At 32.5% G+C, this 27730-nt stretch overlaps 4 protein-coding genes across 4 annotated transcripts; 3 read left to right on the top strand and 1 right to left on the bottom strand.

Moving 5' to 3' along the window:
* Nucleotides 1-8260: 8260 nt before the first annotated feature.
* LOC141667535 (cytochrome P450 76A2-like) lies at nucleotides 8261-11206 on the bottom strand. Its single transcript, XM_074474061.1, has 2 exons — nucleotides 10050-11206; nucleotides 8261-9109 (listed from the first exon to the last, which is right to left on the bottom strand). Exons 1-2 carry the CDS (start codon nucleotides 10968-10970, stop codon nucleotides 8495-8497), a joined length of 1536 nt encoding a protein of 511 aa, XP_074330162.1. The 5' UTR covers nucleotides 10971-11206; the 3' UTR covers nucleotides 8261-8494.
* Nucleotides 11207-12254: 1048 nt separating this feature from the next.
* Nucleotides 12255-15669, top strand: LOC141668574 (cysteine-rich receptor-like protein kinase 2). The gene is made up of 8 exons (XM_074475507.1): nucleotides 12255-12893; nucleotides 13236-13648; nucleotides 13745-13867; nucleotides 13995-14122; nucleotides 14195-14405; nucleotides 14476-14707; nucleotides 14988-15138; nucleotides 15223-15669. Exons 1-8 carry the CDS (start codon nucleotides 12535-12537, stop codon nucleotides 15535-15537), a joined length of 1932 nt encoding a protein of 643 aa, XP_074331608.1. The 5' UTR covers nucleotides 12255-12534; the 3' UTR covers nucleotides 15538-15669.
* A 4145-nt stretch (nucleotides 15670-19814) lies between these two features.
* Nucleotides 19815-22972, top strand: LOC141666323 (cysteine-rich receptor-like protein kinase 2). Its single transcript, XM_074472314.1, has 8 exons — nucleotides 19815-20191; nucleotides 20320-20726; nucleotides 21080-21199; nucleotides 21289-21416; nucleotides 21721-21931; nucleotides 21997-22228; nucleotides 22327-22477; nucleotides 22593-22972. Exons 1-8 carry the CDS (start codon nucleotides 19815-19817, stop codon nucleotides 22911-22913), a joined length of 1947 nt encoding a protein of 648 aa, XP_074328415.1. The 3' UTR covers nucleotides 22914-22972.
* Nucleotides 22973-26944: 3972 nt separating this feature from the next.
* LOC141668572 (uncharacterized) lies at nucleotides 26945-27676 on the top strand. The gene has a single exon (XM_074475505.1). It carries the CDS (start codon nucleotides 27036-27038, stop codon nucleotides 27453-27455), a length of 420 nt encoding a protein of 139 aa, XP_074331606.1. The 5' UTR covers nucleotides 26945-27035; the 3' UTR covers nucleotides 27456-27676.
* Nucleotides 27677-27730: the final 54 nt, after the last annotated feature.

The raw sequence follows: 27730 nt of genomic DNA, 5'->3' as shown, positions 1-27730 counted from the left end.
ATTATATATGTGTATTTTAAAAAATGTATTGTATTTATTAGAAATGAAATGTGTTTAATTATTAAAATGTATGTTTGATTATCCCATCAAAAATTATCAAACAAGCAATCTATATTTGAAATTCATTATTTCAAGTGTGTTATTAATTTATAGTATTATTAGATAATTTTATTTTTTTACTGTTAGTATAAACTTTAAAGGAGGGAAAAAATAATAAAAAAATATGATACCTGATTAGTTATTCGGGTACTCATTCCGGGTACTCTTCGATTTTCGAATACTCATTTTTTCGAAACAAAACCGAGTCGAACCGATTTTCGTGTTTTGCAACCTTGATTTTTAGACTTATTTTTGACCAATTAACTCGAATATGACTAATATCGATCTTATTAATCTATTTTGGAATAATTGGCTCAATTAGTTACTATATTTATTAGGGGTGTTTAAAAAATCCGTCAAACCGTGAATCCGGTCCGGACCATGTCAATCCGAACCAAGAAAAACTGAAACCGCTAAAACCGTTTTTAATGGTTTGGTTAACCGGACCGTTCACACATAAATGGCTTGGTTATGGTTTCCAATAAATTAAAACCGTTTAAACCAAACTGGATCGTTATATAATAATATATAAAAATTCTAATATATAGATATGAGTTATGATTATAAATTATGGTTTTGTGTGTGTGAGTGTATATTATATTAAAAACATCAAATTACTTTTTAAATAAAAACTTAGTTAATTGTTAATATGTAGTAGTTATACTCTACTTCATATACTTAATATTATTTAAATTAAATTAAAATATATGAAAGTCATATGTAAACTAAATATTTGTAAATATATATCACACACTTATATGTAATATATAATAAATTTTATATTATATTGACTTAAATAACTGTTTGGTTGTAAGTTTAATATAAACGAAACAAAGTAAATGATTAAGCTCAAACCGTGGTTCGGAACTGAACCAATCCGTTATTTTATGGTCCGGTTTGGTTTGGTCTCGGTATTTAATTGGTCTGGTTTGGTTTTGAATTTCAAAAAACCGTTATTACTGGTTCGGTTCGAAGAAAACAAGAATCCGGACCAAACCAATCCGTGAACACCCCTAATATTTATCAATAGCTTACTTTTAGAACAAATCCTCTGAATTTATTTTGTTGTGTCTGAATTTATACATAAATAATATTAAATAATTTTTTACTCTTTTTTTGTAACGGTCGGGATTTTCACAAACTATATTACATGAATAAAATATATAATTTTATGATTTATGTGTGAATTATGTGAATATTTGGAAGGAATATTTATATATGTATATAATTATTCCAATTTGATGAATCAATAAAGTACTTAGTTATGGTATGTAAGTATGATCGAGTCGGATTGATTGTCGGACCGTCAGTTAGAACGTGACCTGTTATACGAAAAGTGGATTTAATGAAAATTATTGAAAGAGGAAATGAATAGATCATGTAAAAGTACGTAGGATGAAGAATCCTTTGTGTGCATGTGTTAATTTGGATTCGATTATGTAAAACTATATCATTATTTAAATTATCGGCTATTTGATAAAGTGTAAATAAAAATCAATAGAGTTAAATGGAAAAGTGTGCGGATATTGAATGTGATTGATGGTAATTTGTAAATATATGTACTTGACCCTTACGTGTTCAATCTTTTGATTGTGGAATTTATATATATATATATATATATATATATATATAAAGATTTATTTGGTGAAAATAAGGAATTATTTTATCTACATATATTTTTATAAAATTATCGGAGAATTTAAAAATTGTAAAATTTGTTTTATTATCTTTGAACTGGTCCAAGAGACTTTTTAAAAATGAGAGTGGAATTTATTTTGAGGTCTTGATATTTTAAAGTGATTTTTCAAGAATTATTTTGATTATTAGGAATTTACTTGCAAAATTCATAGAAATTAGAATGTTCACTCAAAATTTATTTTGAAAATATGGAGAGAGAGAGAGAGAGATAATTTCATATTCTAAATTTTAAAATAAATTTTATGTCATTTCCAACCTTTATAAAAGGTTTTATATTATTTATTTTATTTTTAAACATTTCGTGCATAAAAAGAAAATAGTAAAAGAAAATCAGATTTTTGTAGATTACTAAAAAGCCCCTACCAACCACCCCCTTATAACCCTTCTACTCATCCCCTTTTCTCCACCTACACCCTCAATCTCTCTCTCTCTTGTCTCTCTCGATTTGGAAAGCGAAGGCATTTGAACTAGGAAAGGAAAAAAATTAGGTGGCAGTAACTCATCCCCTGTGTAAAAAGGAAAGTTTTGTGAGGCAAGTAACTCTACTCTTTCTTATAAATGCTAAATGAGAACGAATTGATATGAGAAATTGATTATGTTATTAAATGATAAAGAGAATAATAATGGTGATCCTGTTATTTGATCTTGTTGACAAACCCCGTTATTAGCCTGATTCTTTTAAGATACGCTTACCTTGTTTCATATTGGTATTTTGTTCTATTAAATATCCATATTCCTTTCCCCTATCATGTAATTAATATTTTGGTAATCATAATTTGTTATACTTTTTGGGCTCATCGGGAGAGTTGTTACACGCAATTGCCTTTTCCATATCCTGAAACAGGTCATGCATTCAAAATTCATCATCATCATTGATTGTTAACAAACATTTTTTTCATGAATGAGAAACATCAATTTTATCATTCGCGTAAAGATAACAAGTCTCCAATATTTTAACCACCACTTTTTTCCTCATCTAATGAAAAAACAAGAAATGTCAAGGAACATTTTCTTTAACAGAGGATTATCTGATTGGCATCCAAGCTAATTATGAGTCTAATTTGTTGGATATTGCTGTTGCGAATTCGCTACGACTTCTCAATATAAGATTTTCATCTAACCTCGGATTCCTTATTAAACAAGTACGATCTGAAAATCTCAAGAGCCAAGGGGAGCCCTCCAGTAAGACATAAGATGTCTTTAGACAATATCACAATAGTATTGTTTTGTTGAGTATCTCCAAATGCATGTTGAAAAAATAGTGTCTCGAACTCAATTTAGTAGCCCAACTCATTCACCCTATATCGATATTGAATTTTTACTTCAATTTTATTCAATGTATTTCCGTCCCTTATAGTTATAATAACTATACACCAGAAGCAAATGGTCCTACCAGTGATTTAAATTCTTTAGGGTCCTCTAAATCATAAATTACAACCAAAATTTTTGTTGAATAAATTCTCTATTCAATAATCTTAGTTCATTGGCCAACACTGCTAACCTCAATCGTGTTCTTACTTTTAAGAACATCATTAATAAGTTATTGCTGCAAAGACTCTAAACCTTTTATAATCCCCAAAATATCCCTAAAATTTGCGAGAAAGCAGCTACCCTTAATGTTTACTACCAGGAGGTGATTAAAAAGTATTTTGGCAAGAGTTGTTTTACCTATGCCATCCATATCATATATATATTGATCTTACTGACAACTTTTGCGAGAAATTAGTTGCCCTTAAAGCTTCCTACCAAGAGGTGATTAAAAAGTATGTTTGCATGAGTTATTTTATATATGCCACCCATTTCATATAGATGTTATTGACACCTACTGCGTCACCGCTCAATAATTTTGTTATGTCATTAGCACGAGAATTCAACTCAACTGGATATTTGGCAATATCTAAACATTAGGCTTTACTTGGAGTAGAATCTCGTCAATAATTTCATTGGCAATATCAGTTTCAGACCTGCAGTGCAATGTATTATTATTATTATGAACGACTGGAACCCAAATTTGTCAAATTGTTTAAATATTAGGTTGAATATAAATGACTAATGAAACTATGTCGGGTATCTATGTTGCGCCCTCCAAATCCGGGACAGAAGTTTGGGGTCCACAACGCACACACACCATATATAACCCTACTTATGACAATAATAAATATAATAATAATAATAATAATAATATATAGTGACCCTACTTACCTCCATCCACGGATCGCAACAGGTTAAAGTATGCACACAAGCCACAACTTACTTACTTATATTACAAACGTTCCAAATCCCAACTATTTAAACTTACATCTGAATATTAAACATTCATACAAACTTCCAACTTAAACTATTACAAATGTTTTCAGCTAGCTTATTCCGCTCAACCTGGAATCCTAGCTCGTGCACTTGGTTGGGGATCCTCGTTACTAACGGTTTCCTTCTAAACTGGAAAAGAACATAAACAGAATCGCACAAATGAGCTAACTAGCTCAGCAAGTCACATTGACAATACTGAGAATAAACAATGATCGAATTAAATGAATTTTAGGTTATCAAGTTTCTTTATAAGCAATGGTTAGAATTGGATATTCAATTTTTATTTTAAAAACCAAGGTTAGGTTGTTGATCAGTCACGCACTAACCTCGAGTAAGGCACACAGCTCTACTCTAATTACTGGATCCAAGGCACACATTGGCCTAACATGACTACCAATCTGGTCTGACCACGAATCTGGTCCACATTTATAAAACAATCCAATTCTATAATAATAACAGAATAAACAATATAAAACAGTAAACAGAATCATAAACAACATTGGTTTTCAAGCATAAGGTGATTTGCACTTACCAACAGGATATAACAGGTTAAGTACAAAGATTAGCTATCAGCTGGTAAGAGAACCAGATAACAGAAGAATCAAGGTCTCGTGGTTATAAGAATTAGTCTTCTGATACATAAGGTATAAAAGTTTATGTGTCAAACAAGTTTGATTCAGTGATTGGTATTTAGTTTGTATGTATTTGTGCAATAGTATCGTATATTTGTGGTTCATATTTGGGTATTCGATAATCAATTGTTTGCAAAGAATAAGGTTTATGGCTCAAAGACCAATAACTGGAATCAAGGTTTAGGGTTACATGCTTCAGAGCACTTGCAATATAAAACAGAACTACTCTAAACATATATCTCGAGAAAGGTTCAGAAGTACTTGTAATATATCACAAGAAGGGTCGAGAACACTTGCCTTATCTTAACTTGATAACACTTCACTTGTTTCCGATCACCGACTTCTAATCACTGACTACTTGCTTTCCTTTCCTACGCCTTACTTCTTCTGCTCAGACATCACTAGTATCTATCAATACTTATTCTCATCTGACTCTATTTGTTATAAACTTCTATATACCCTTCGTTATACTCGAATCTGACTTACGGATTGAAAGTTACGATTAAAACAGTCAAACAATATATATAAGCATATTGTACATCATTCGGATCATATATAGCACATAGCACGTAAGATGTTTGATAAAAATACATTCCCAAAGAAGATTTGGTGTTAAAAATAATTTTTCAGATATTTAATACGAATTTTTAAACATTTTTCGGAATTAAAATGGGTCGTTGAATCATTTAAAAACAATTAAAAGGGTTCAATTGCCTGAATCTGACTTTAAAATCATTTTATAACAATTATTGAGCCTCGAAAATAATTTAAAATAATATTTTAAAACTCGAAACTATTTTTCAGAATTTTTAAATCAAAATAAATAATTAAATCTAATTAAATTATCAATTAAAATTAATTAATAATTAATTAAATCAATTAATCAATTAATATTCGAATTAATTGACTAATTAATAATTAATTATCAACTAAAATTAATTAATTAATTAATCCAAATTTATTTTTGGATCAATAAAAATTTTGAAATTAAAATAATGATTTTTGAAATTTTTAATAATTAAAAACGAATTTCTGAAATTAAAATAAATAAAAAAATATAATTTTTATAAATTTTTAAAACAGGAATCCAAAATATGCAAATTCTGGAAACTTCAGGGACTAAACTTCATCATCTTCAATAATACATGTACTAAACTGTAATTTTACAAGGGTTCACCGGAAAACAATCGGGCTTCGCCGGAGATGGCGTTCCCGGAATCGTCACACCACCAGGAGCTCCAGATCATATCTACACAACACCAGGAATCTATTTATGCAATCAAATTACACAGATAACCCCTGAGTGGGCCGGAAAAGCTCGAAGAAAACTCGTCGGACGGCGAGTTCTTTCTTGCTCCGGCCAACTCGATTCCGGTATTGTCTGTTGACGAGACCACCCCCAATCGATTCCTCATTTCAAACTCTACAAATCCCCACCAACCAATTAATCTAATAACCCCTAGAACAGAAACCCCCAAATTTCAATTAAGAACATTCAAACTGCCCGCAAGGGTTGGCTCAACTAGTTAAAGAGGGGATAACTATCCTCTTGGTCACAGGTTCGAATCCCACGGGAGGAGAATTTATGATTATGCCTCTTGAGTCAGAGCTTGTCGCTTAAATGCGGTTTACCTTGGTTCACGTGGTTTGCAGGCTATTACGTGAGCCCGTAGGGTTTACCCAGTGCGCACCCGAAGGGTAGTGGCTGCGGGGGGTTACCTACGATAAAAATAAAAAAAAACATTTAAACTACCTATAAACCCTAATTTCACAATTCGAAATTAAAACACAGATTTGAGCATGTTATTGAACTCCAAATTCAACACATAATATATAAAAATGATCAGGATGAAATTATCTACAACATGCAAGCATCAAATCACACAAACAACATCAAAATCAAAAATTCTTATTTTAATCCAAAATAATTCGAAAATAAACAAAAATATAGAAAAATACCAGTTGTTTCTGCAGTTATAAAGCTTATTGATTCTGATAGTACACCTCAAGACCACCGTTTTGTTTGCTCGAGCACTGAAATCCGAGTTCAATAACACCTCCAAATGCTCGTTTGATTCTCAAGAACTATTATGAATATACTGTATTTTCTCTAGAAATTATATAATTTACTGACTGCAAATGATTTTCTGTACAAAATAAATTACGGTAAAGGCTATGTATACTTACGGAATATTGGTACCCAGTTGGATTATATCGGATATAAAATATTACGTTTATTTGATAAAACAGATCCAAATCGGTACCGATTTTAGGATAATTATCCAAATCTATACATTTTGTAAATACATACTTGGTCTCAGCGCTTTGGTTATACAAATTACGAGAAGATAATATAATAGTTTAATTAAAAGATCTTGTTTCTCGAAAATACGGGCTTTATCGATTTACCGAAACGAATATTGTATCGAAAATTTTGCGCCGGGACCCGCACAGGAAACACCGTACCCTGGATCGAAAAAGTTAAAATATGGAAAATGCTCGGAATATTGCAATTAGGTTAGTAAGGAGTTTTTCCGAGACTTCCGGGTTGTAAAAACGTAAAAACGGTTGAAGTCGGTTGGTTCCCGATTATACAAAATAGTTTATAAATACTCAGAAAAATAATTTATTAAATTCATAAATCATTTATAAAAACATTTAACAACATAAAAATTAATAGAAAAATATCACAATTATCTACATTTTATTTTGGACATATACAAATTAAAATACTCAAATTTATCACATTTAAATATCCAAACACAAATATCACTTAACAGATAATTCACGAGAAATTCACAGAATAAATACAGAATATTTATTTATTGGTAAAAATGATTACACAATATATTACAGATATTACAATCTATGTCGTGGAAGCTTAAGAAAACATCTTAGCAACAAAGCCTGACATTCAAGTAATAACTAGAAAGAGTGCACATGGAATAAATAAAGAAAGCATGACTAGGAGGATGGAGATGAGAAAGATGTAGATGATGACAAGATCGATTTATATGCAGACAAAACTACTAGTTGATCCTCCATTTGTCTTCTTAACTTAGTTTAATTATCTCCTTGTTAGACTATGTACTTTTGTTTAAATTATGCCTTGATTTTAATGGCTAATTTGTGTATGTGACTTAGATTTATAATTATTTCTATAACTATATTGTAAAGTTCATGGTACCGCTTTTAAATTGTTAGATTTTTTATTCTTAACTTATGAATTATATACCTGGCTAGTAGTATTTACAACAACTATTTTTCAATTTGTTTTTAAAAAAACTGTTGCTATTTCATTAAATAGTATTGCTAAAAAGTTATAATATTATTACAATAGGGTCAAAATTATTGCAATATCTTAGTTAAAACCATTGTCATTCGTCAAATATTGTTGCATTTAAGTCACTAAAAATATACGAATTTAAGCTAATGCAATACTATTTAGACGTTACTATAGACTACAATTTGTTGCTACATCGATCTTTTACGATGACTTAAATATGTAACTGTAAGTTGCCGTATTCATTGTTAAGTCGACCAATTGCAACGCATTCAGATGCAACGCCTAAATTTTACAAATTTGTTGACATAGACTCTATTGCAACATAAATAGCACTTAAGACAATATTATCTCGACGGTGCTATAAGTAATTTTCGGTGGAGTGCTGGTTCGAGTTGGAAATGTAGGAGAAATGAAGTAGGAAAAATAATCAATGGTGTACAACAGAAAGGTCTGAATTTAAATTAACATATGATCATGTTGTCATTGGTTTGGGAACTGCTTTCAGGGATTCTAGTTTCTTTGCTGTTAAACCAAATGTTTCTCTCATGTCAATCTTCATCTCACAGCCAACATTTTCACTAAGCTCCCAGTCAAAACTGTGAAGCAATGAGCCTAATATCAGGGGAAGCATGCGATGAGACAGCAACAGACCAGGGCAAATCCTTCTCCCTGCACCAAATGGAATGAACTCGAAATTTTGACCCTTGTACGCGATACTTGATCCTAAGAATCTTTCCGGTTTGAAACACAATGCATCCTCCCAACTTTCTTCGTCTCTTCCAATTGCCCAAGCATTGACTAAAACTTGTGTATCTTTCGGTATTTTATATCCCAGGAACTCGGTATCCTGAATGGCCTTTCTTGGAAGAACAAGTGGAACCGGAGCATGTAAGCGCAGCGTTTCCTCTATAGTAGCTTGCAAGTAAGGCAGATTATGAATGTGACTCTCTGTTAGTTTGTTGTTTGCACCCACAACTCTGAGAAGCTCCGCCTTAATTTTCTTCATTGATTCAGGATTCTGTAAGAGCTCGCTCATCGCCCACTCAGTTGTGGAGCTTGTTGTTTCTGTTCCAGCCATAAACATTTCCTGAAACAAAAATTATGGCAAGTTGTGGTAAAGGCTTATCCGTTACTGTCCTAGACCCGATTCTTGCTCAACATCGAGATTAGTATAATAGATATGACTATTTCGTTTAGAGCTATACTAAAAAAACTATAATTAGTTTTGGACAAGGTTTATCTGTTCCTGTCCTAGACCCGATTCTTGCTCACCCTCGAGATTAGTATAATAGATACTACTATTTCGTTTAGAGCTATACTAAAAAAACTATGATTAGTTTTGGAGAAGCCTTATCCATTACTGTCCTAGACCCGATTCTTGCTCAGCCTCGAGATTAGTATAATAGATACGACTATTTCGTTTAGAGCTATACTAAAAAAACTATGATTAGTTTTGGAGAAGGCTTATCCATTACTGTCCTAGACCCGATTCTTGCTCAACCTCGAGATTAGTATAATAGATATTTTTATTTCGTTTAGAGCTATACTAAAAAAAAACTATGATTAGTTTTGGACAAGTCTTATCCGTTACTGTCCTAGGCCCGATTCTTGCTCACACTCGAGATTAGTATAATAGATATTACTATTTCGTTTAGAGCTATAGTAAAAAAAAACTATGATTAGTTTTGGACAAGGCTTATCTGTTATTGTCCTAGGCCCGATTCCTGCTCACACTCGAGATTAGTATAATAGATACTACTAATTCGTTTAGAGCTATACTAAAAAAAACTATGATTAGTTTTGGACAAGGCTTATCCGTCACTGTTCTAAGCCCGATTCTTGCTCACCCTCGAGATTAGTATAATAGATATTTCTATTTCGTTGAGAGCTATACTAAAAAAACTATGATGAGTTTTGGACAAGGCTTATCCGTTATTGTCCAACACCCGATTCTTGCTCACTCTCGAGATTATAACAGATACCACTAATTCGTTTACACAAACAAACACATTTGTCCTTTGACTTACCATTAGAAAGATACTGATCTGGAGGTGGGATAGTTTAGCTGGTTCATCTTTCCCATTGCCCTCGAAATCTAAAACCACGTCTAAGAAGTCCTTATGCTCTGTTGCCCTTCCTTGATTTTGTTGTCTCTGCTGCACACGTTCATTTACAAATCCCGAAACAATCTGTATTGCTATATCCAGATATCGATCCCTTCTCGTCCTTAACCTCTGCAGGTCAAGCCATCCAAGCCACGGAAACAAATCAGAGATATTAGGACGGCCTAAACACTCTGCGATTCCTGACAAGGCCATGTAAAATTCTGAGGCCATATCCGAGTAAGGATCCATCAGGTCACGAGATACCGTTAGATTCCCAATCAAGTTAAATGCTGTTGGGAACACAAATTTAATCACTTCAATTCCATCACTTGCACCTTTTTCTACTTCCTTTTCAATCCATGACAGCATCATATCGACACATTTTTGCCTAATAAGAACTGTTTCATTGATTCTTCGATTACTGAAGAGCTGAACAGTACATATCCGCTTCAAGGTGCGCCAGTAGCTACTATATGGACCGAGAGCCATGGAGCTCTTGTAAAAATCATGTGACCTCATCGAGTGATTATTGAAACGGTCTGCAAAAGAGAGATCATGGTTCTTGAAAAACTCTTCGGCTGCACCAGCAGAAAGAATCACCATGGTCTTGACAGGACCGAGATTTAACCACACAACAGGGCCATATTTCTGTTTTAATGCTGCTAGACCTCTATGTGGTAAGGTTCCAATATCGAAAATGTTGCCAATAACAGGCCAGCCCCTCGGCCCCGGAGGAAGCTTGGAACTTCTGCAACTATTCTTCCTCCTCAAGTGCCAAATGAGTGACATCAAGCTGATCAAAATGGACCAAAGAACATAGTTATAATTCCACTCCATGCTCATATTCAAGATTTGTTGTTTAGTTTCTGACAGGAACTGACCTATTTATACAAGTAATGTGGGCACATCTATAACTATATGTTTTCGTTACAAAGGAGAGGAGGAATCGAACATGTAACATATAGTACACGAATGTTGAGCGCCTGTTTAAAATATGTTGAGTCAAACATCAATCTCCAATTAAGTACTAGACTTGAGCACTTAATCAAGTTTGAAGTTGGTACTTTAAACTATTCTCAGTTCTTTGTTTAGATGTAAGATCAAGATGTTAAAATAATTGTAAATGTTGTTCAAACAAACTTATCAGCTATCTACAGCTTGTGGGTAACTTTGACATTGTCAAACATTATATATTTTTTTTTCTTCCTGTCTTGTATAGATCATTTTTTTGGATACATGATATAAAAATATAATAAAAGACCTGAATGAGAAGTTTTCCTAAGTTACGGAAAAATGAGATTTTAAAATATGATAAATTGACAAATTTAAGAAATTCAAATGGGCACAATATTATTGGGTTAAATGGCGTTTGAGTCACTCAACTGACCGGAAACTTGCAATTGGGTCATGCAACTCAAAAAACTTTCAATAACATCATTCTACTCTTAAAACTTTTCATTCAGCTCACTCGCCATTACATTCCGTTAAAAACTTAACAGAATAAGTGAATTGGATTAAATAAATCTATCATGCCATGTATAGTCAGATGCAGCGGCGTTTTGGTCGACTGGCTCAAAACTTGCAATTTGGTTATCAAACTAAAGAAATTTTCATTCAAGTCACTCACCATTACGTCCATTAAAAACTGGAAAAAAAATCGAACAAGTAGCTCTTCTACAACCACTTTTTTCTCTCTTACAAATTTTTCAAATATATAAATGCAATAAATAAATGTATTAGTATGTTGTTCAATCTCCTTATTAAAGTCGTGACAAATCTTAAAATATCTCAAAATATGAATGTGATCATTGGAAAATTAGTTATCAAAATAATTATTAATTTTGTTTGAAAGATACATAATAATTAAAATTTTGAATAATGAGGTAAGAAAATAAGTTTGAAATGCACAACTTGTCTTGTAGGAAGACCAAAATTAGTTGACCGAGTCAGTGCAATATGTCTAGGACAGCATTGTAATTTAACAATCATATGATGTCTTTCTCACCACAGAAAATTTTAGGTCTGATCCACGAGTCCTTTATTATCAAACAGTATTCTTGTACTTAAGTTCACACAGGCCTTGTTGCCCATACAGGTATCCCGGAACCAGGATTTTAAAACAGTCGAAATTACAAGTGGGTCTTGTCTCCTTTAAAAGCGCCACACTGCATAGAGGGTCTTTAGGTCCAAACACAGAACCTAAAGTCTTTAAGTCTTCCACTAGCAACTTATAACACTATATCATTATTAGTCATCCCGATTAGTTGAGCCGCGCGAAAACTGATATGGAAACCGGATTAACAGAAAAACATTATGTCATTATCAAGACTCTTGGCCATTTATAACACAGCTGCCTGCAGATACTACAGACAATTAACACTCTTGACTTATCTTCTTTCTTGAAGAAATGAGGAGGATCCTCCTCATCTGCAGTATTTTTGTTACTGTATTGATGATCATGCAAGGAGCTCGATCGGACCCCCAGGCAGAGGAGCTTCTTCGACAGTGCAGTAATTCCAACACAACGAATGACTTGTCGATTTTCTTAAGCAATTTTAATAAGACATTCAGCGACATGAGAAAACAGTTGTCAAATGGACACTTCGCGACAGCTTATTATACTGATGTGTTTGGACTAGTACAGTGCAGGAACTATTTATCTATTGCAGACTGCGTTGCTTGTTTTGATGCTGGCCTCGCACAAATTAGACGTGATTGCCCTCAAGCAGACGGTGCTCATCTGATATATCAAGGATGCTTTCTCAGGTTTGATTACTAGTCAACTTTCTTGAGCTACTTCATATGTGTAATTGTCTGTAAAACCTCTGAGGAGACTATAGAATTAACGAGTTTATTGCTGATCACCACTTCTGCTACAATGGATACACGGTGATCAGCGAGATCACATCAATCTGCTAAGTAAGATTAAGTTGTATTAAGTAGTGAGGCTAAGAGCACAAATATCAGACAAAAATGTACCAAGTCTGTCAAGGAACCAGTTACTCTAAAATCTCAAGGTGTTAGAGAATGGCCCTTTCCAGGATTTTATATTCTAACAAAGTCTTTACAGTTTGATTTTTTTAGTAATATCATTTTTTTCCAACAAAGGTATGAAGCCCGGAACTTCTATAAACAGATATCATTTGAGGACTCGTCTGGGGTATGTATTAATAACCGGACTGCTTCTGAACCAGCTGCTTTTAAACCAGCAGTTGAAGAGCTGTTAACAGATCTTATAGCTGCCACACCAAAGATTAAAAGCTTCTATGCAGCATCGAAAAGGCAAGTTTTTGATGGCGGTCCAACAGCAATTGCAACAGTGTATGTTGTGGCACAATGTGTTCAAAATATTAGCCAGAGTGACTGTGATACATGCTTATCAAGAGCGTATATTAATGTACAAACGTGTCCACCTCAAGCAGGGGGGAGTTCAGTAGATGCTGGTTGTTTCCTCAGATATTCTGACACCGCTTTCTTCACAGATAACGATGTAACTGATATCACACAATACGTTGAAGGAGGTGACACATCAATTATTGTTTTTTCTATTTCACCTCAAATTATGATGCATCTTCTATATGAAAGACCATGTGATGACTGAAGTTACCCCATTCCAGGAAGTTCAACCAAGAAGACACCCCTGATCGCGGGTTTGATTGGTGGTTTGTGCCTTGTTTTGCTTATGTCTGTCCTGCTTTTGTGGTATCGATTATTAAGAAAATCAAAGAAAGCTGAAAGAGGTGATAAATATTAACCGGCAACCATATTTTGCACAAACTTATGATACATTCAAATGAGATAAATGATTCTTTAAATCTTCATAACTTATAACAATCTTTTGATGAATTGCTTTTCTTCGTACTGTAGGTGATATTTCAGGCGTAACCAAGTTGCAGGGAGCAGTTATGTACAATTACAAAGACTTGAAATCAGCAACAAATAATTTTAGCTTAGAATACAAAGTAGGAGAAGGAGGTTTTGGAGATGTTTACAAGGCGAGTTCAGTCTCCCACTTACCTAAACACGTGTGATTAACTTTGTAGAGCTAATTTTTATGTCATAAACAGGGAATCATAGCGAATGGAAACATAGTTGCAGTAAAGAAACTTGCTGTAGTGACAAGCAAGGAAAAGACGGATTTTGAGAGTGAAGTTAGGCTTATAAGTAACGTTCATCACAGAAATATCCTCCGTCTTCTGGGATGTAGTGGCAAAGGACCAGTTCAACTTCTCGTGTATGAATTTATGGAAAACGGAAGCCTTGATACATTCTTATATGGTGAGTTGGCCTTAATGTAACAGCTCCAAGACTTCAAAGTTTAATACATCAAATACGTTCTTATTGGCAGGTGATAAACGTGGCACTCTCAGCTGGAAACAACGGATGGACATAATCTTGGGCATAGCCAGGGGTCTTGCTTATCTGCACGAACAATTTCATGTATGCATCATACACCGCGACATGAAATCTAGCAATATTCTACTTGATGATGATCTGCAACCCAAAATTGCAGATTTTGGGTTGGCAAGACTTTTACCCAAGGACCAAAGTCATCTTACCACTAGATTTGCAGGGACCTTGTAAGTCATTGTCCTAATAATAACTCATCTCTTCTCGACTTCTCAACATTTTAACGTTACATTTTTAAAGATGAAGGGAAATTTCACTAATGGCCCGTTTGGTAAACTGGATTTCATTTGAAATTCTGGATTTTATCAAATAAGCTGTCTGGGAATTTGGATTTGGGTTTCATTTGAAATCCAAGACATTCAAATATTAATATAAACATGATAATTTGAAATGACAACTCAAATCCTGTCATATTTCAAACGCCCTCTAATATTATTTCAAATACACCAGGGGTTACACAGCACCAGAGTACGCAATCCATGGACACTTGTCTGAAAAAGTTGATACTTATGGATTTGGAATTGTCGTCCTTGAAATAATCAGTGGTCGAAGATGCAGCGACATGATAAATGAGCATCTCACTGAATCTCTTCTTCAATATGTAAGTGTTTCCTTTGCCAATAGATTTAAGTTGTGCTTATCATCTGATAATCGAAACTTACATGAACATTATCATGCAAAACAGACATGGAAACTGTACGATAATGGCAAACACTTTGAGTTAATGGATGAGACATTAGATCCAACTGAATATAACGTCGACAATGCAAAGAAAATAATCGAGATTGCTTTGAAGTGCACTCAGTCACCAGTATCTTCAAGGCCTGCAATGTCTGAAGTTGTTGTTCAGCTAGTAAATGATGGATCAGTAGAACAGAGACCCCCAAACAAGCCAAAATTTGTTCAAATGACTAAGAATATCGACGACGACAGCTCGACATCTACTGCACCTTCAATCTCCAATGCCACTGCTACATTAACAAAATTCACAGGGCGTTAAGAAAATAGTTATGTTCGTTGCTCTCGACTACTCCCGTCTCATCCAAAAATGAAATTTATCGAATTTGAACTCGAGCTCAAACTGAGTCAAAAAATTTGCTCGTACATCGACTCAATAGAAAAGATTTATTCACGAATATGTCCAAACAGCTGCCGAATGTATTTCACCAACTCATGAATATGGTTGCACAAAGATCAAAAACCCCAATAGGACGAAAACCAAATATTTTAAAATTACGAAGTGAGGACCGGACCGATTATATACGATCGTGGGACCGGACCGGAAAACCCCGATTGGATTGGGACCGGACAGGCATGGACCGCTTTAATTAATGTTTTTTTAAAACTTTAAATTGTTTAAAAAAAATATTTGTTTTTTTCAAATTTATATACATTAAAATTTATGTTACTTGATACGAAAATAAAAATTTAAAAGTAAGTACATGTCTTATTATTTTATATGTAAAAAAAATTAAAATTGTATAATATCAATGTTTTATCACATTAAGTACGAATTTTAGCAATTTAGATTATAGTATTGATCTGTTTTATTATATTCATTGACTACATGAATTAAGGATTCATTTATTATTTTTTCTATAAATAATTATATATACACACACATACACTAATTAAAATACATAAATTATATATTTACTATTTAGTACTTACCAAAGAAAAAAATCACTATTTATCATGTATTACAGTTTAAATTTTAAAAATACAAAAAAAAACTTACGAATTCAACCGAAAACATAATAAATGGATTCAATGACCTAGTAAGTCAGTTTGTAAAAAAAATATATATATAATTTCTCACTTATTATTGTGTTGTAAGCGCATGTTCATTAAACAAGTTTACGATTCTATAATATACTATAATAATCGAAATACGTTATAATTTGTAATTTGGTTAAACCCTCATTTTGATTATCTCTTTCCATCACGACCGTCAGATCTTCTTCATCAAATAATAAGAGCCGTCAGATTTAAATACTAAAAAATACACTCCACAAGTTCTCAGGTTCGAATTCCGTCAACAACAAACATTTATATTATTATTATAAAAATATATATAAGTTCTCAGGTTTGAATCCCGTTAACAACAAATATTTATATTATTATTTATAAAGATACATATAAGTTTTGAGGTTCGAATCTCACCATCAACAAATATTTACATTAATATTTATGAATAAGATCTCATCAATGATATAATAATTATACTTAACTTGGAATTATACACAATAAAAGCATAATAATATAATCATTATTTAGTATTTTATTTTATAGAATTATAAAATAAAAAAATATATATATAAATCTAATCGAGAGATGCACAGGCCGTAGGCTAGTATATATAACTAATAGATTATGTACTTGTTGACGAGTTACATATCGACAAACATGTTCACCTAATATATTTACAAACCTTTTTATGAACCAGCAAATAACAGCTTTTCGGTGAAAAGTAGTTAAAATACTGTTTGTTAAAATTTAAAAGTTATTTTTCGGAAAAGTGTTTTTGGTCTAAAAGCAAGCAAGTGCTCCCATGTTTTTAAAAAAAACTGTTTTTTAGCTGTTGCGGGAAGCAGGTGCTGATTTCACCATCAAACCTTACCAAAAGCATTATTATTTTTAATTTTTTCCATCAAAACATATACTTATCAAAAAAATTATCAAATAGTCATCTGATTTTTATAACATCACTTTTTCCAACAGCAAAACAATTTTTAACAATAATCCCAAACAGAGCCATAACGAATTTGTTCACAAATATCATTATCGAACTCTTGAATTTTCAATCAAACTACTCGTAAAAATATTACAATCATTTAGTTTATCGGAAAACGTATAAATATAATATTTTCTGTGCAATTTTAGTCCTTTAATATATTTTATTGGTAAAATCCTGCGTGATTTGATTCATTCAAATGCGTGGTACATTAACACATATTTCTTTCAGAAAATAAACAAAAAATTTTATTGCCGGCCTCTTTAGTCTAACAAAACAAAACCACAGATTTCTAATAATTATTGTTCAAAAGTATCATTTAGACAAAGCATAAAAAATACAAAATATAAGAAAACGGCTTTTGAAAATGAAAGCGACTCGGACAAAAATAATTCAATGACGTACAAATACATTCGTTTACTTTTTGTAAATAATGAGTTCCCATTTTGAAATATATATTACTTTCCTATCTCATAAATAAATCAACTTTTTATCACTTAACATCTATATTTTTTAAAAAATTATCACTCAACTTATTTTTTATTTTCTATTGGTCACCAACGTTATCTTTGTATTGAATTGTATCACATTCTGTTAAATTTGACTTTGTGTCGCTAATGTAACCGAAAAATAATGAATATGCTTCCGGAATCTGGACATACCAGAAATCGGCGACATTCCGATCATTGATCGCTCTCCGGCCAAATCCAATTAGTGGCCAAATCGGCACAGTTTTCTATAATTTTTTTGTCCAAATCACTCTACATTTGAAGATATTCTAGCCTCTGAGTGGTTGAAGATAAACTAAACAATTTATGGATATTAATATTTATGTTTGCAAGTAATAACCGATACATTATTAATTCACGAATTTTCTCCTAATTAATAAAATTTTGAAATGATATTTTACATACAAATAAAGGGGTATAATGGCGAAAATGGTTGAATATTAGGAAAAAAAATATCCTAAATGTATATGGTTATTTTACATAAAATAAAGTTATAAAACACGAAAATCGATTATATTCAAAATACGTCGACTTTTCAAATACTCAAATCTGAATTGGTTCTTCGATTTACGAGTACCGATCTAAATCAACCGATTTTCGTAATATTGGCTTTAGATTTTCATAATTCCTTGTTATTTTTTATTATTCAATTACTATTATAGTAATATTCTGTAGGGGTGAGCGCGGTGCAAGCGGTGCGGTGTTTTCCTCAAACCGCAAACCAAACCGCACATGCGGTTTGCTCAAATTTCCAAATCGCAACCGCACCGCGTACCCTCGAAAACCGCATAAACCACACCACGAAAATGCGGTGCGGTGTGGTGCGGTTCACTGCGGTTTATACTTTACAAGTTCAAAAATATTAAATAAATACAAAACTTAAATTTAATCAAATTTCCAAAAATAGTTTTAATCAATCGGAATGCAACATCTTAGTTCACTGGTATAAATACTTTGATTTTGGTTTTGCCAGTGAAGAAATACAAATAAGAGATTGTGTAGTCTCTTTTTTATTTATCAGAAGATCGTGTGGTTCATTTGAATTTCATAATGAATTTAACATATAATTCTAACTGAATAAGGATGTTATGGCTATTTGGTGAAATTCAGTTTAACTAAAAACATAAAATGGTTGTTTATGTTACCCGATAGGAATATAAGTGTGTATATATATATATATATTTATAATATATTAAATATTGCGGTGCGGTGCGGTTTGAACCGCATTTCAGAAATTTAAAACCACAACCTGCACCGTACCGTGCGGTTTATTAAAAATTTAAACCGCAACCGCACTACGAAAATTAAAAATCGCATTTTGTGGTGTGGTTTGGTGCGGTGCTGGCGGTTTTTGCAGTTTGTGCGGTTTTCTTTTCACCCCTAATATTCTGACTAAAATATTTATATTCTATTTACATAAGATGACTAAGAAAGTATTACTTAATAACTTCCGCATGAATGAAAATATTCAACAAAACAAAGTGAAGGTGATATTATTTATTAATTCATCATCCACGAGTTTAGCACCAGTTGACTAAACTTAAATAAGCTAATTTTAATATCTTTACTTCCATTGCTACCTCTAATTTAATGTCCACCAATATTTTATGCATATCTCATAATCACTAATCACTAACTATTAGCATTTGCTCATGAACACACACTAAGCCAAGCAAACAAAATGAAAATTTACATACATATTAAAAGTTGGTTTATGCCTTTACAAGAATGAGCGAAGGACAACTGGACAAGTAAATTCTGGAATAGTATCGGAAATCTTGGACGATAAATGATAAACTCTGACCACGTGAGCTATCTATCACTGCGCTTAATCTAAACTCTGCTAAAGTAAATAATCTTTTTTTCTTAATGCAAGTTGGCTGCTTCTATTTTTGCCAAGTCTGGAATCTTGACTTATGGTTAGGAAGAAAATTGGAATGTTCTCTATTACAATGCTATAATTTCAATGTCAATGTTGTGATGCACAGCCTCTTTATAACACCAAAGCTGTCGAGTTATCGATCGATAATAAGAATGAGGTTGAGGTATGAACCTGTAGTCATGCACCAAGTGATGATCATTGCTGTGTTTATGTTGACAATAAGAGGAGTTGTGACAGATCCTCAAACCAAAATCTTAAATGAAGAGTGCAGTCAGTTCAAAACTACTGACACTTTGTCGAATTTTAACAGCAATCTTAACAAAACTTTGGGAGATAGTAGAAACCAGTTGTCTGGTAACATACATTTTGCCACTGCATTTAGTTTGGATGTGTTTGGCTTGGCTCAGTGCAGGAACTATCTGTCTACTGCAGATTGTGTTGCTTGTTTCGATGCTGGTGTTGATCAGATTAAGCAAAGCTGCCCTGCCTACGATGGTGCACATATCGTATATGAAGGCTGCTTCCTCAGGTAATAAGCTCAAAATTTATAAAATCTCGTGGCTAGCCCTAGCTGGAAACATCTCGTATAAAGATGATTATAAAGTGACTCGTTAAGAGTTGATATCTGACGACTAATTACTTCTCTAATTACTTAAGGTACGAGGCACATAACTTCTTTAATGAGTTTACAGCTCAAGACAATTCTGGGGTATGCAGCACTAACCGGAGTGTATCCCAGGCGACTGCTTTTAATCAAGTGGTGGCAGGGCTGTTACCTGATCTTGTATCCGCCACACCTAAGATGAATCAAGTATTTGCAGCAACCACAAGGCAGGTGTTTGATGGCGGTGTGACAGCAACTGTTTATGCTGTGGCTCAGTGTGTTGAAACTATAAGCAAGACTGATTGCCAAAGTTGCCTAACAGTTGCCTATAACAACATACAAAATTGTCCTCCAGAAGCGGATGGTAGTGCTATCAATATGCGGTGTTTCATGAGATACTCCAACACGTCTTTTTTTGCAGATAACCAGATAACTAACATTGCACAGTATCTGAAAGGAGGTGATTTCTAGAGTTTTAGTTGATTTCAGAGTATTCATGATCCAATAGGAGTCATAATATGTTCTCAAGTCATCATGGCATCCTTGTATTGTTTGATTTTGTTAAGTAACCAGTCCGTCTAAAATCTTAAGGTGGTAGAGGAAGGCCCGAACAGAATCTTATACTCTTAACACTCCCCCTCGAAGGTTTAGTGTGACTGATTACTTAACAGATTTATCATGGTCTAACCATTACGTAACAATGCTAGGTTATCGATGGATTTGAGACAAAAACAAACTAAAACTCCTAGAGTTGAACAAGTAGTTTCTTCTGTTTCATGCTCTCTGAACTTCACATTGCTTTTGAACATATAGGAGGTTCAAGTAAGAAGACAGCCATCATCGGAGCAGTAGTTGGAGGGTTGGTCTTGCTTTTGCTCATACTTTCATTCTTTTTATGGAAAAGATCAAGAATGTCAAAGAAGGCTGGCAGTGGTAAGAAAGAGTAACTGAAACAACACATAAGTAGATAACTTGAGATATATCAGTAGTCAAGTTCATATTTTCTAATATCCATCTTACAGGTAATATATCAGGCATAAACAATGTGCAGGGGCCTCTTATATACAGTTACAGAGATCTGAAAGCCGCGACAAAAGATTTTAGTTCAGAATACAAAGTTGGAGAAGGAGGTTTCGGAGATGTATACAAGGTAACTCCTAATTTAGTCATACTTCCCATCACTTGATGGTTCCAACTCCGAAGCATACACCTCGTGTTCATTACTCCTAAGAGTAAGTGTAAGTTCCGTACATCTTACCCTCCCACGACCTTACTTCTGAATAAGAGATACCGGTTTTACCATATTTGCTCAATTCAGAAGCACTAAACATCTTCTTTGTTGCAAATGGTCTGCATAGTGATTTTTAGAACACTTCTTATACATAGAAAGTTTTAAAATCCATCTTCTGTCATGTTTGCCCTTGCATATTAGTTTTTTTTGGTTCTGTGAACAGGGCATTATAAAGAATGGGGATATAGTTGCAGTAAAGAAACTGGCTATAACTTCAACACGAGTAAATACTGAATTTGAGAGTGAAGTTCGGCTTATAAGTAATGTTCATCATCGCAATATCATTCGTCTACTAGGCTGTAGTGCCAAAGGACCTGAGAAACTTCTTGTCTATGAATACATGGAGAACGGAAGCCTTGATACATTCTTATATGGTGAGATAACTTAAAATTTTTGACTTGGTATCACTTAAAACCTGTATGAATTTTGTTGTTGGCAGGGGACAAACGCGGGACTCTGACTTGGAAACAAAGGGTTGACATAATCATGGGCACAGCTAGAGGTCTCACCTACATACATGAACAGTTTCATGTCTGCATCATACATCGAGATATAAAATCTAGCAACGTGCTACTTGACGATGATTTTCAACCTAAAATTGCTGATTTTGGGCTGGCAAGACTTCTGCCTAATGATCAAACTCACCTCAGCACTAGGTTTGCAGGGACCTTGTAAGTCATACTATCAGTCATTTCACTGCTCATGTTTCGATAATAGAATACTAGGACCAGAAAGTATAGATTATAAAGATTTTACTTGTAAACACCAGCGGATACACAGCACCAGAGTATGCAATTCATGGACACTTGTCGGAGAAAGTTGATACTTATGCCTACGGAATCATGGTCCTTGAAATAATTAGTGGCCGAAGGTGCAGTGATATGACGAATGAGGCTGGTACAGAATCTCTTCTTCAATATGTAAGTTCATGTACTCTTTGGTAACTAGTACGTTCAGATAGACGATTGAAACTTGTACTTTTGATATGAGCTTCCTTAATATTGACACCATATTTATTGATTGTGTGTAAAATAGGCCTGGAAGTTGTACGAGAATGACATGCATTGGAAGTTAATTGATGAGACATTAGATCCAAGTGAATATGAAGTGGAAAATGTTAAAAAGATAACTGAAATTGCTTTGAAGTGCACGCAGTCACCAGTTTCAGTGAGACCAACAATGTCTGAAGTTCTCGTGCTGCTTGTAAATGAAGGATCAGTTGAACAAAAACCTTCAAGCAAGCCAACCTTAGTCCAGTTGGATCATAATGTTACTGTTATCGATAATATTTCAACATCGACTGCACCATCAGTCTCCAGTGCCATGCTTACTTTTACCGACTCTACAGATCATTAGCAGATTCTACTGTGATTTCTTCTGAACACTACATCTTACATTATAATAGACATTGCTCATACACAGAGACTTAAAGTGATGATGTTAGTATCAACAGACACATGTGCAGAGTTGTCAAGACTGTAACACTGGACAATGCCTTTGAATTCTATTATCGTGCATGTAACAACATTTATGCAGAAAGTATGATTTTTACAACAGAATTCAAATTATAAAAGATTAAACAAAATTGTGTTAGACGTTGCAAAGAGTACCTAGGTAGTCAGGTACTCGGGTTCCATTTAGTTCTGCACTTGTCTTACTGGGATGATTGCTGCTCATAGTAGTGCATATCATAAATAGAATCCCCACATTTTTCTTGCAAAACAGATCTCTACATGAAGTGCCACTGAAACAAGTCTCCGATAATCACCTTAAAGTGTTTGACTTCCTGTCAGTTGCAACCGTTCCTGTAAAAAATCGCAGATAAGCTTCCTGCAAATGGCATTCTCAACCAGTAAAAATAATGTATTTGATTAAAAATAAAAACTTGTGATATTTCAGTTAGCATCTTTTTTTATTATCAAAACTTATTAATAACTAGCAGGAATGAAAGAGTTCATTACAAGAATTTGCAGGAACAATACAATAACTCTGGGAAATGAACTGACCTTGGGAGATATACAACTTTAACAACTAAAATCAACAATGATACCAATAAACATAACATAATTACTACAAAATAAATATAAAAAACTTAAAAATATATTATATATTACTTGACATGTTTAAAAATGTATTCTATACAATATAATTTAGAAAGATATAAATAAAAGAAAATACTAATAACAAATATGTTAAAATAAATTTTACTACACTATTTTTTGGTAAAATACTAATCATCACATATACATGTTATAAAAAAAACTTTTTAGGTGACTTTAAGTTTTTAGTTCACTTACACATATTTTCAATGTTTATGCTAAAAACTTAAAAAATAAATTAACAAATATAATGTAAAATTACACAAAAAAGTAGATATTTAGATTTATTAAAATTAATATTTTGCAAAAATATAGTTATAAATAAGTTAACAAATATTAAAAAACTTGAAAATATATTATATATTACTTGACATGTTTAAAAATTTATAACCTTCAAAAGTAAATAAAATTAAATTATAAGACTAAATTAACAATCATAGCATTTTTTAAAAAAAATTTAAAAATTATAAAATCATTTATAAAGTATTAAGCTAGTGCTAAGTACTATGATCAAAAAACAAAGCATATTTAAAATTTTAGCTAATCACCAATTAAAATAAGAAAAATGATATTTATTTTATTATAAATGTATCAAATCCCCGATAAAGATTTAATATCTAGTACTAAAATAAGGTACAACTAATAACTACTCTATACTGTGTTAGAAAAAGTAAAAAATGGGAAAAAGTACTCATAAATCCGATTGCTAATTTGTTTACATCAAAAACAAAGATCAAGTTAGTATCAGCCCAAGTGACATCATCAACTCCTGTCTTTTTAGCCAAAGCCTCTAAAATGCTCTCCAGTTTCATCTCCATAGATAACGGCGCTTCTCACGGCGTCTCCGTCTCTCCGCTGCGCCGCCGTCTCCTTTGACGAATTGAATCAGTTCCACAAGGACCTCAAATCATCGTCCTCCTCTAAGCCTCGCAAGAAACACACTCAGATTATCGCATTTGATTTCGAACAAGCAGGGTCGGCTCAACAATAAAGCCAACTAAGCGGTCCCTTAGGGCCTCACATATAAAAGGTCCTCAATATTTTTTGTCCTTTATATATATATATACATAAATATTAATTATTTTTATAAGAAAATTATTTTAATTAAAAAATATAAAATAGAAAAATTCTCCAAAAAAAATAATATCAAATTGGTATTAGAAAATATATCCTAGATCTACTTTTACCAAATTGAAAAAATTAATGACATTAATACTCTTGTGATACGTGTGCAATTTAGTTTTTCAAAACTATTACTTAACTGTTGTTACAGCCGGGACTTATTATCAGTTTATCAAAAAATGTGCTCTTTAATATCAATAATAAATGTGTTGTTTTTCAAGAAATCTAAGGATAAATAGTTTAAACCTACATAAATTTTAATTCTTTTTTCAATGTATGTACTTTTTCAAAATAATTAATTAAAGTAAAGAAAATTGAGTTATCATTTTATTTTTAAATAATAAGAATAACCAAGTAATTTATCATTTTATTGAAAGATTTATGAAATATAAATTATTGTTATTATGTTATCATAAATATTATATATCATATTTGTATAATATGTGTTCAAAATTCTAAAAATATACATAATGATCATAATTGTAATAAAAATATATATTAAGAGAGTTTACCATGATATGTACAAGAAAGATTAAATGGGTTAGCTATTTTATTTATTGAAAATGCTTTGTTAAAATATATTAAATACAAAAATTTAATTAGTGATTTTGCTTCATAAAAAGCAAGAGCGATATTTAAATAATATAATATTGTGTTTTATTAATTTTTAAATGTTACATTGATGTATGTGTTATTGCAAATTGTAGTGAACTCTATTTCAGGATTTATGAGACAGTGCTAGTTGGCAGTGGACTACTCTTCATTCTGGATTTTTTAATATATCAAATTGAAAATAGAACATATATCTTTTGTTAATATACTATTTTTGTAAAAGTTTTCTTTATTATGTGATGATGTTTCCATTAATTAATTTGATATATATTAAAAAATAAGAGCCTCATTTCTAAGATTCGTTTAGGGTCTCAAACTTGGTTGAGACGACCATGCGAATAAGACGAGCCAAAAAATGAGGGCAAAGTGAAGGAGAGTGACGGCAGTTTGGGAATTGAGGTGGTAAAGACTGAGGAAGAAGAAGAATAAAAGGAAAGGGGAGGAAAGGGAAGGAAATTGATAATGTTTCGAGGGAGTCTTCGGAACGGAGTGGGGTTAGTAAAAACTAAAAAGAAGAGGAGGAAGGTGGAAGGTAATTGATAAGCGCAGTGATAATGTACGTCTTTTATATTGTTGTTATTGTGTAATGCAATATAACTTTTGTGATTGTGACAGGGAGGATAATTTGTGGTGATTGCTAGGGGAGAGAGAGATATATTGTAGCTCGCTCACTGGAATATAATGAGATTTGCGATGTTATTTTTATATTCATACTTTGATGTTTGAATTAGGTTTATTTAACTTGATATCAGGGTTCGGTTTAGGGAGGGACTCGAGTTCGAGTCCTCCCACCTCCACTCATTTAATTTAAATATATAATATTATCATATGAAAATGATGTATATATCTTCATAATTATTATATGTATAGATGTATAAATGTACTGCTTGTACTTTTATTTATAAAAAAAATGTTATGTAATATTAAGTGTGATAAATATTTTATATTATGAAAATGAGAATAATCAATCAAATATATGATTTTTTCAATATTTTAAAAATTATGTATATTAGGTCAATATTAAATGATGAATTTTGAAATTGACATTTATCAACTTGTAAAATTAGGACTTCATTCAATATATTAAAAATTCGGGTTAAGTTTATCTAATGAATTATGACATTCACAATGATATAATATCGATCTAATCTAAACGTTGATTTTTAAAAATTAATATTTTTAATTAAAAATTAACTTATGTTAATAGTACTATAAATTTTACTTTATTGAATATTATAATCGCCTTTATGACTTTAGTTATGTATTTTATTTTTTTTTAGATTAAGCAGGGTATTGTAAGTTAGTAATCTCTTACATGAAAATCATACAACTTGTAATAATATCTACAGACTACAAATAAAAAATAATCAAATATATTATTATTTGCATGATACATAAAAAAAGTTTAGAAAATGACACACGAATTATTATACTAGTTAAGTATTAACCCAGAAGGAATATATTACTCTTTTCGACAAAATAAAATATCTTTTTTAACCTCAAATAATTTAAAATCTTTTTATTTTTGACTTTAATTGACTTTTTATTTATGCCTAAACCCATATAAATCCTATCCCCCAATCTCAATTCACTCTGCAAAACCCTAGAAAATCCAATTGCTAATTTGTTTACATCAAGAACAAAGATGAAGTCAATATCAGCCCAAGTGACATCATCAACTCCTGTCTCTTTAGCCAAAGCCTCTAAAATCCTCTCCAATTTCATCTCCATCGATAACGGCGCTTCTCACGCCGTCTCCGTCTATCTCCGCCGCGCCGCCGTCTCCTTTGCCGACTTGAATCAGTTCCACAAGGACCTCAAATCGTCCTCCTCCTCTAAGCCTCGCAAGAAGCACACTCAGATTATCGCATTTGATTTCGAACAAGACGAGCCGGGCAAAGTGAAGGAGAGTGAGGGCAGTTTGGGAATTGAGGTGGTAAAGAGTGAGGTAAAGAAGAAGAAGAAGAATAAAAGGAAAGGGGAGGAAATTGATAATGTTTCGGGGGAGTCTTCGGAACGGAGTGGGGTTAGTAAGAAGAAGAGGAGGAAGGTGGAAGGTAATTGATAAGCGCAGTGATAATGTACTGTCTTTTATATTGTTGTTATTGTGTAATGCAATATAACTTTTGTGATTGTGCGAGGGAGGATAATTTGTGGTGATTGCTAGGGGATAGAGAGTGATATATTGTAGCTCGTTCACTAGAATATAATGAGATTTGCGATGTTATTTTTATATTCATACTTTGATCATGATGTTTGAATTGGAATATAATGAGATTATAATGAGATTTGCGATGTTATTTTTATATTCATACTTTGATCATGATGTTTGAATTAGAT

This window comes from Apium graveolens, chromosome 6 (assembly GCF_009905375.1).
Source record: "Apium graveolens cultivar Ventura chromosome 6, ASM990537v1, whole genome shotgun sequence".
Classification (NCBI taxonomy): Eukaryota; Viridiplantae; Streptophyta; class Magnoliopsida; order Apiales; family Apiaceae; genus Apium; species Apium graveolens.
Note: the sequence above shows the minus strand (reverse complement) of the source record. Positions and strands in the feature narration are given on the sequence as shown.

Excerpts from the sequence above, each read along its gene's own strand:
- LOC141667535 (XM_074474061.1), bottom strand. The coding sequence starts at position 10,970 with ATGAGCATGGAGTGGAATTATAACTATGTTCTTTGGTCCATTTTGATC. Across the intron at positions 9,110-10,049 it reads AGATCAGTATCTTTCTAATG|GAAATGTTTATGGCTGGAAC; the intron begins GTAAGTCAAAGG and ends TTTTTGTTTCAG.
- LOC141668574 (XM_074475507.1), top strand. The coding sequence starts at position 12,535 with ATGAGGAGGATCCTCCTCATCTGCAGTATTTTTGTTACTGTATTGATG. Across the intron at positions 13,649-13,744 it reads CACACAATACGTTGAAGGAG|GAAGTTCAACCAAGAAGACA; the intron begins GTGACACATCAA and ends ACCCCATTCCAG. Across the intron at positions 15,139-15,222 it reads CTGAATCTCTTCTTCAATAT|ACATGGAAACTGTACGATAA; the intron begins GTAAGTGTTTCC and ends CATGCAAAACAG.
- LOC141666323 (XM_074472314.1), top strand. The coding sequence starts at position 19,815 with ATGAGGTTGAGGTATGAACCTGTAGTCATGCACCAAGTGATGATCATT. Across the intron at positions 21,200-21,288 it reads GTCAAAGAAGGCTGGCAGTG|GTAATATATCAGGCATAAAC; the intron begins GTAAGAAAGAGT and ends TCCATCTTACAG. Across the intron at positions 22,478-22,592 it reads CAGAATCTCTTCTTCAATAT|GCCTGGAAGTTGTACGAGAA; the intron begins GTAAGTTCATGT and ends TGTGTAAAATAG.
- LOC141668572 (XM_074475505.1), top strand. The coding sequence starts at position 27,036 with ATGAAGTCAATATCAGCCCAAGTGACATCATCAACTCCTGTCTCTTTA.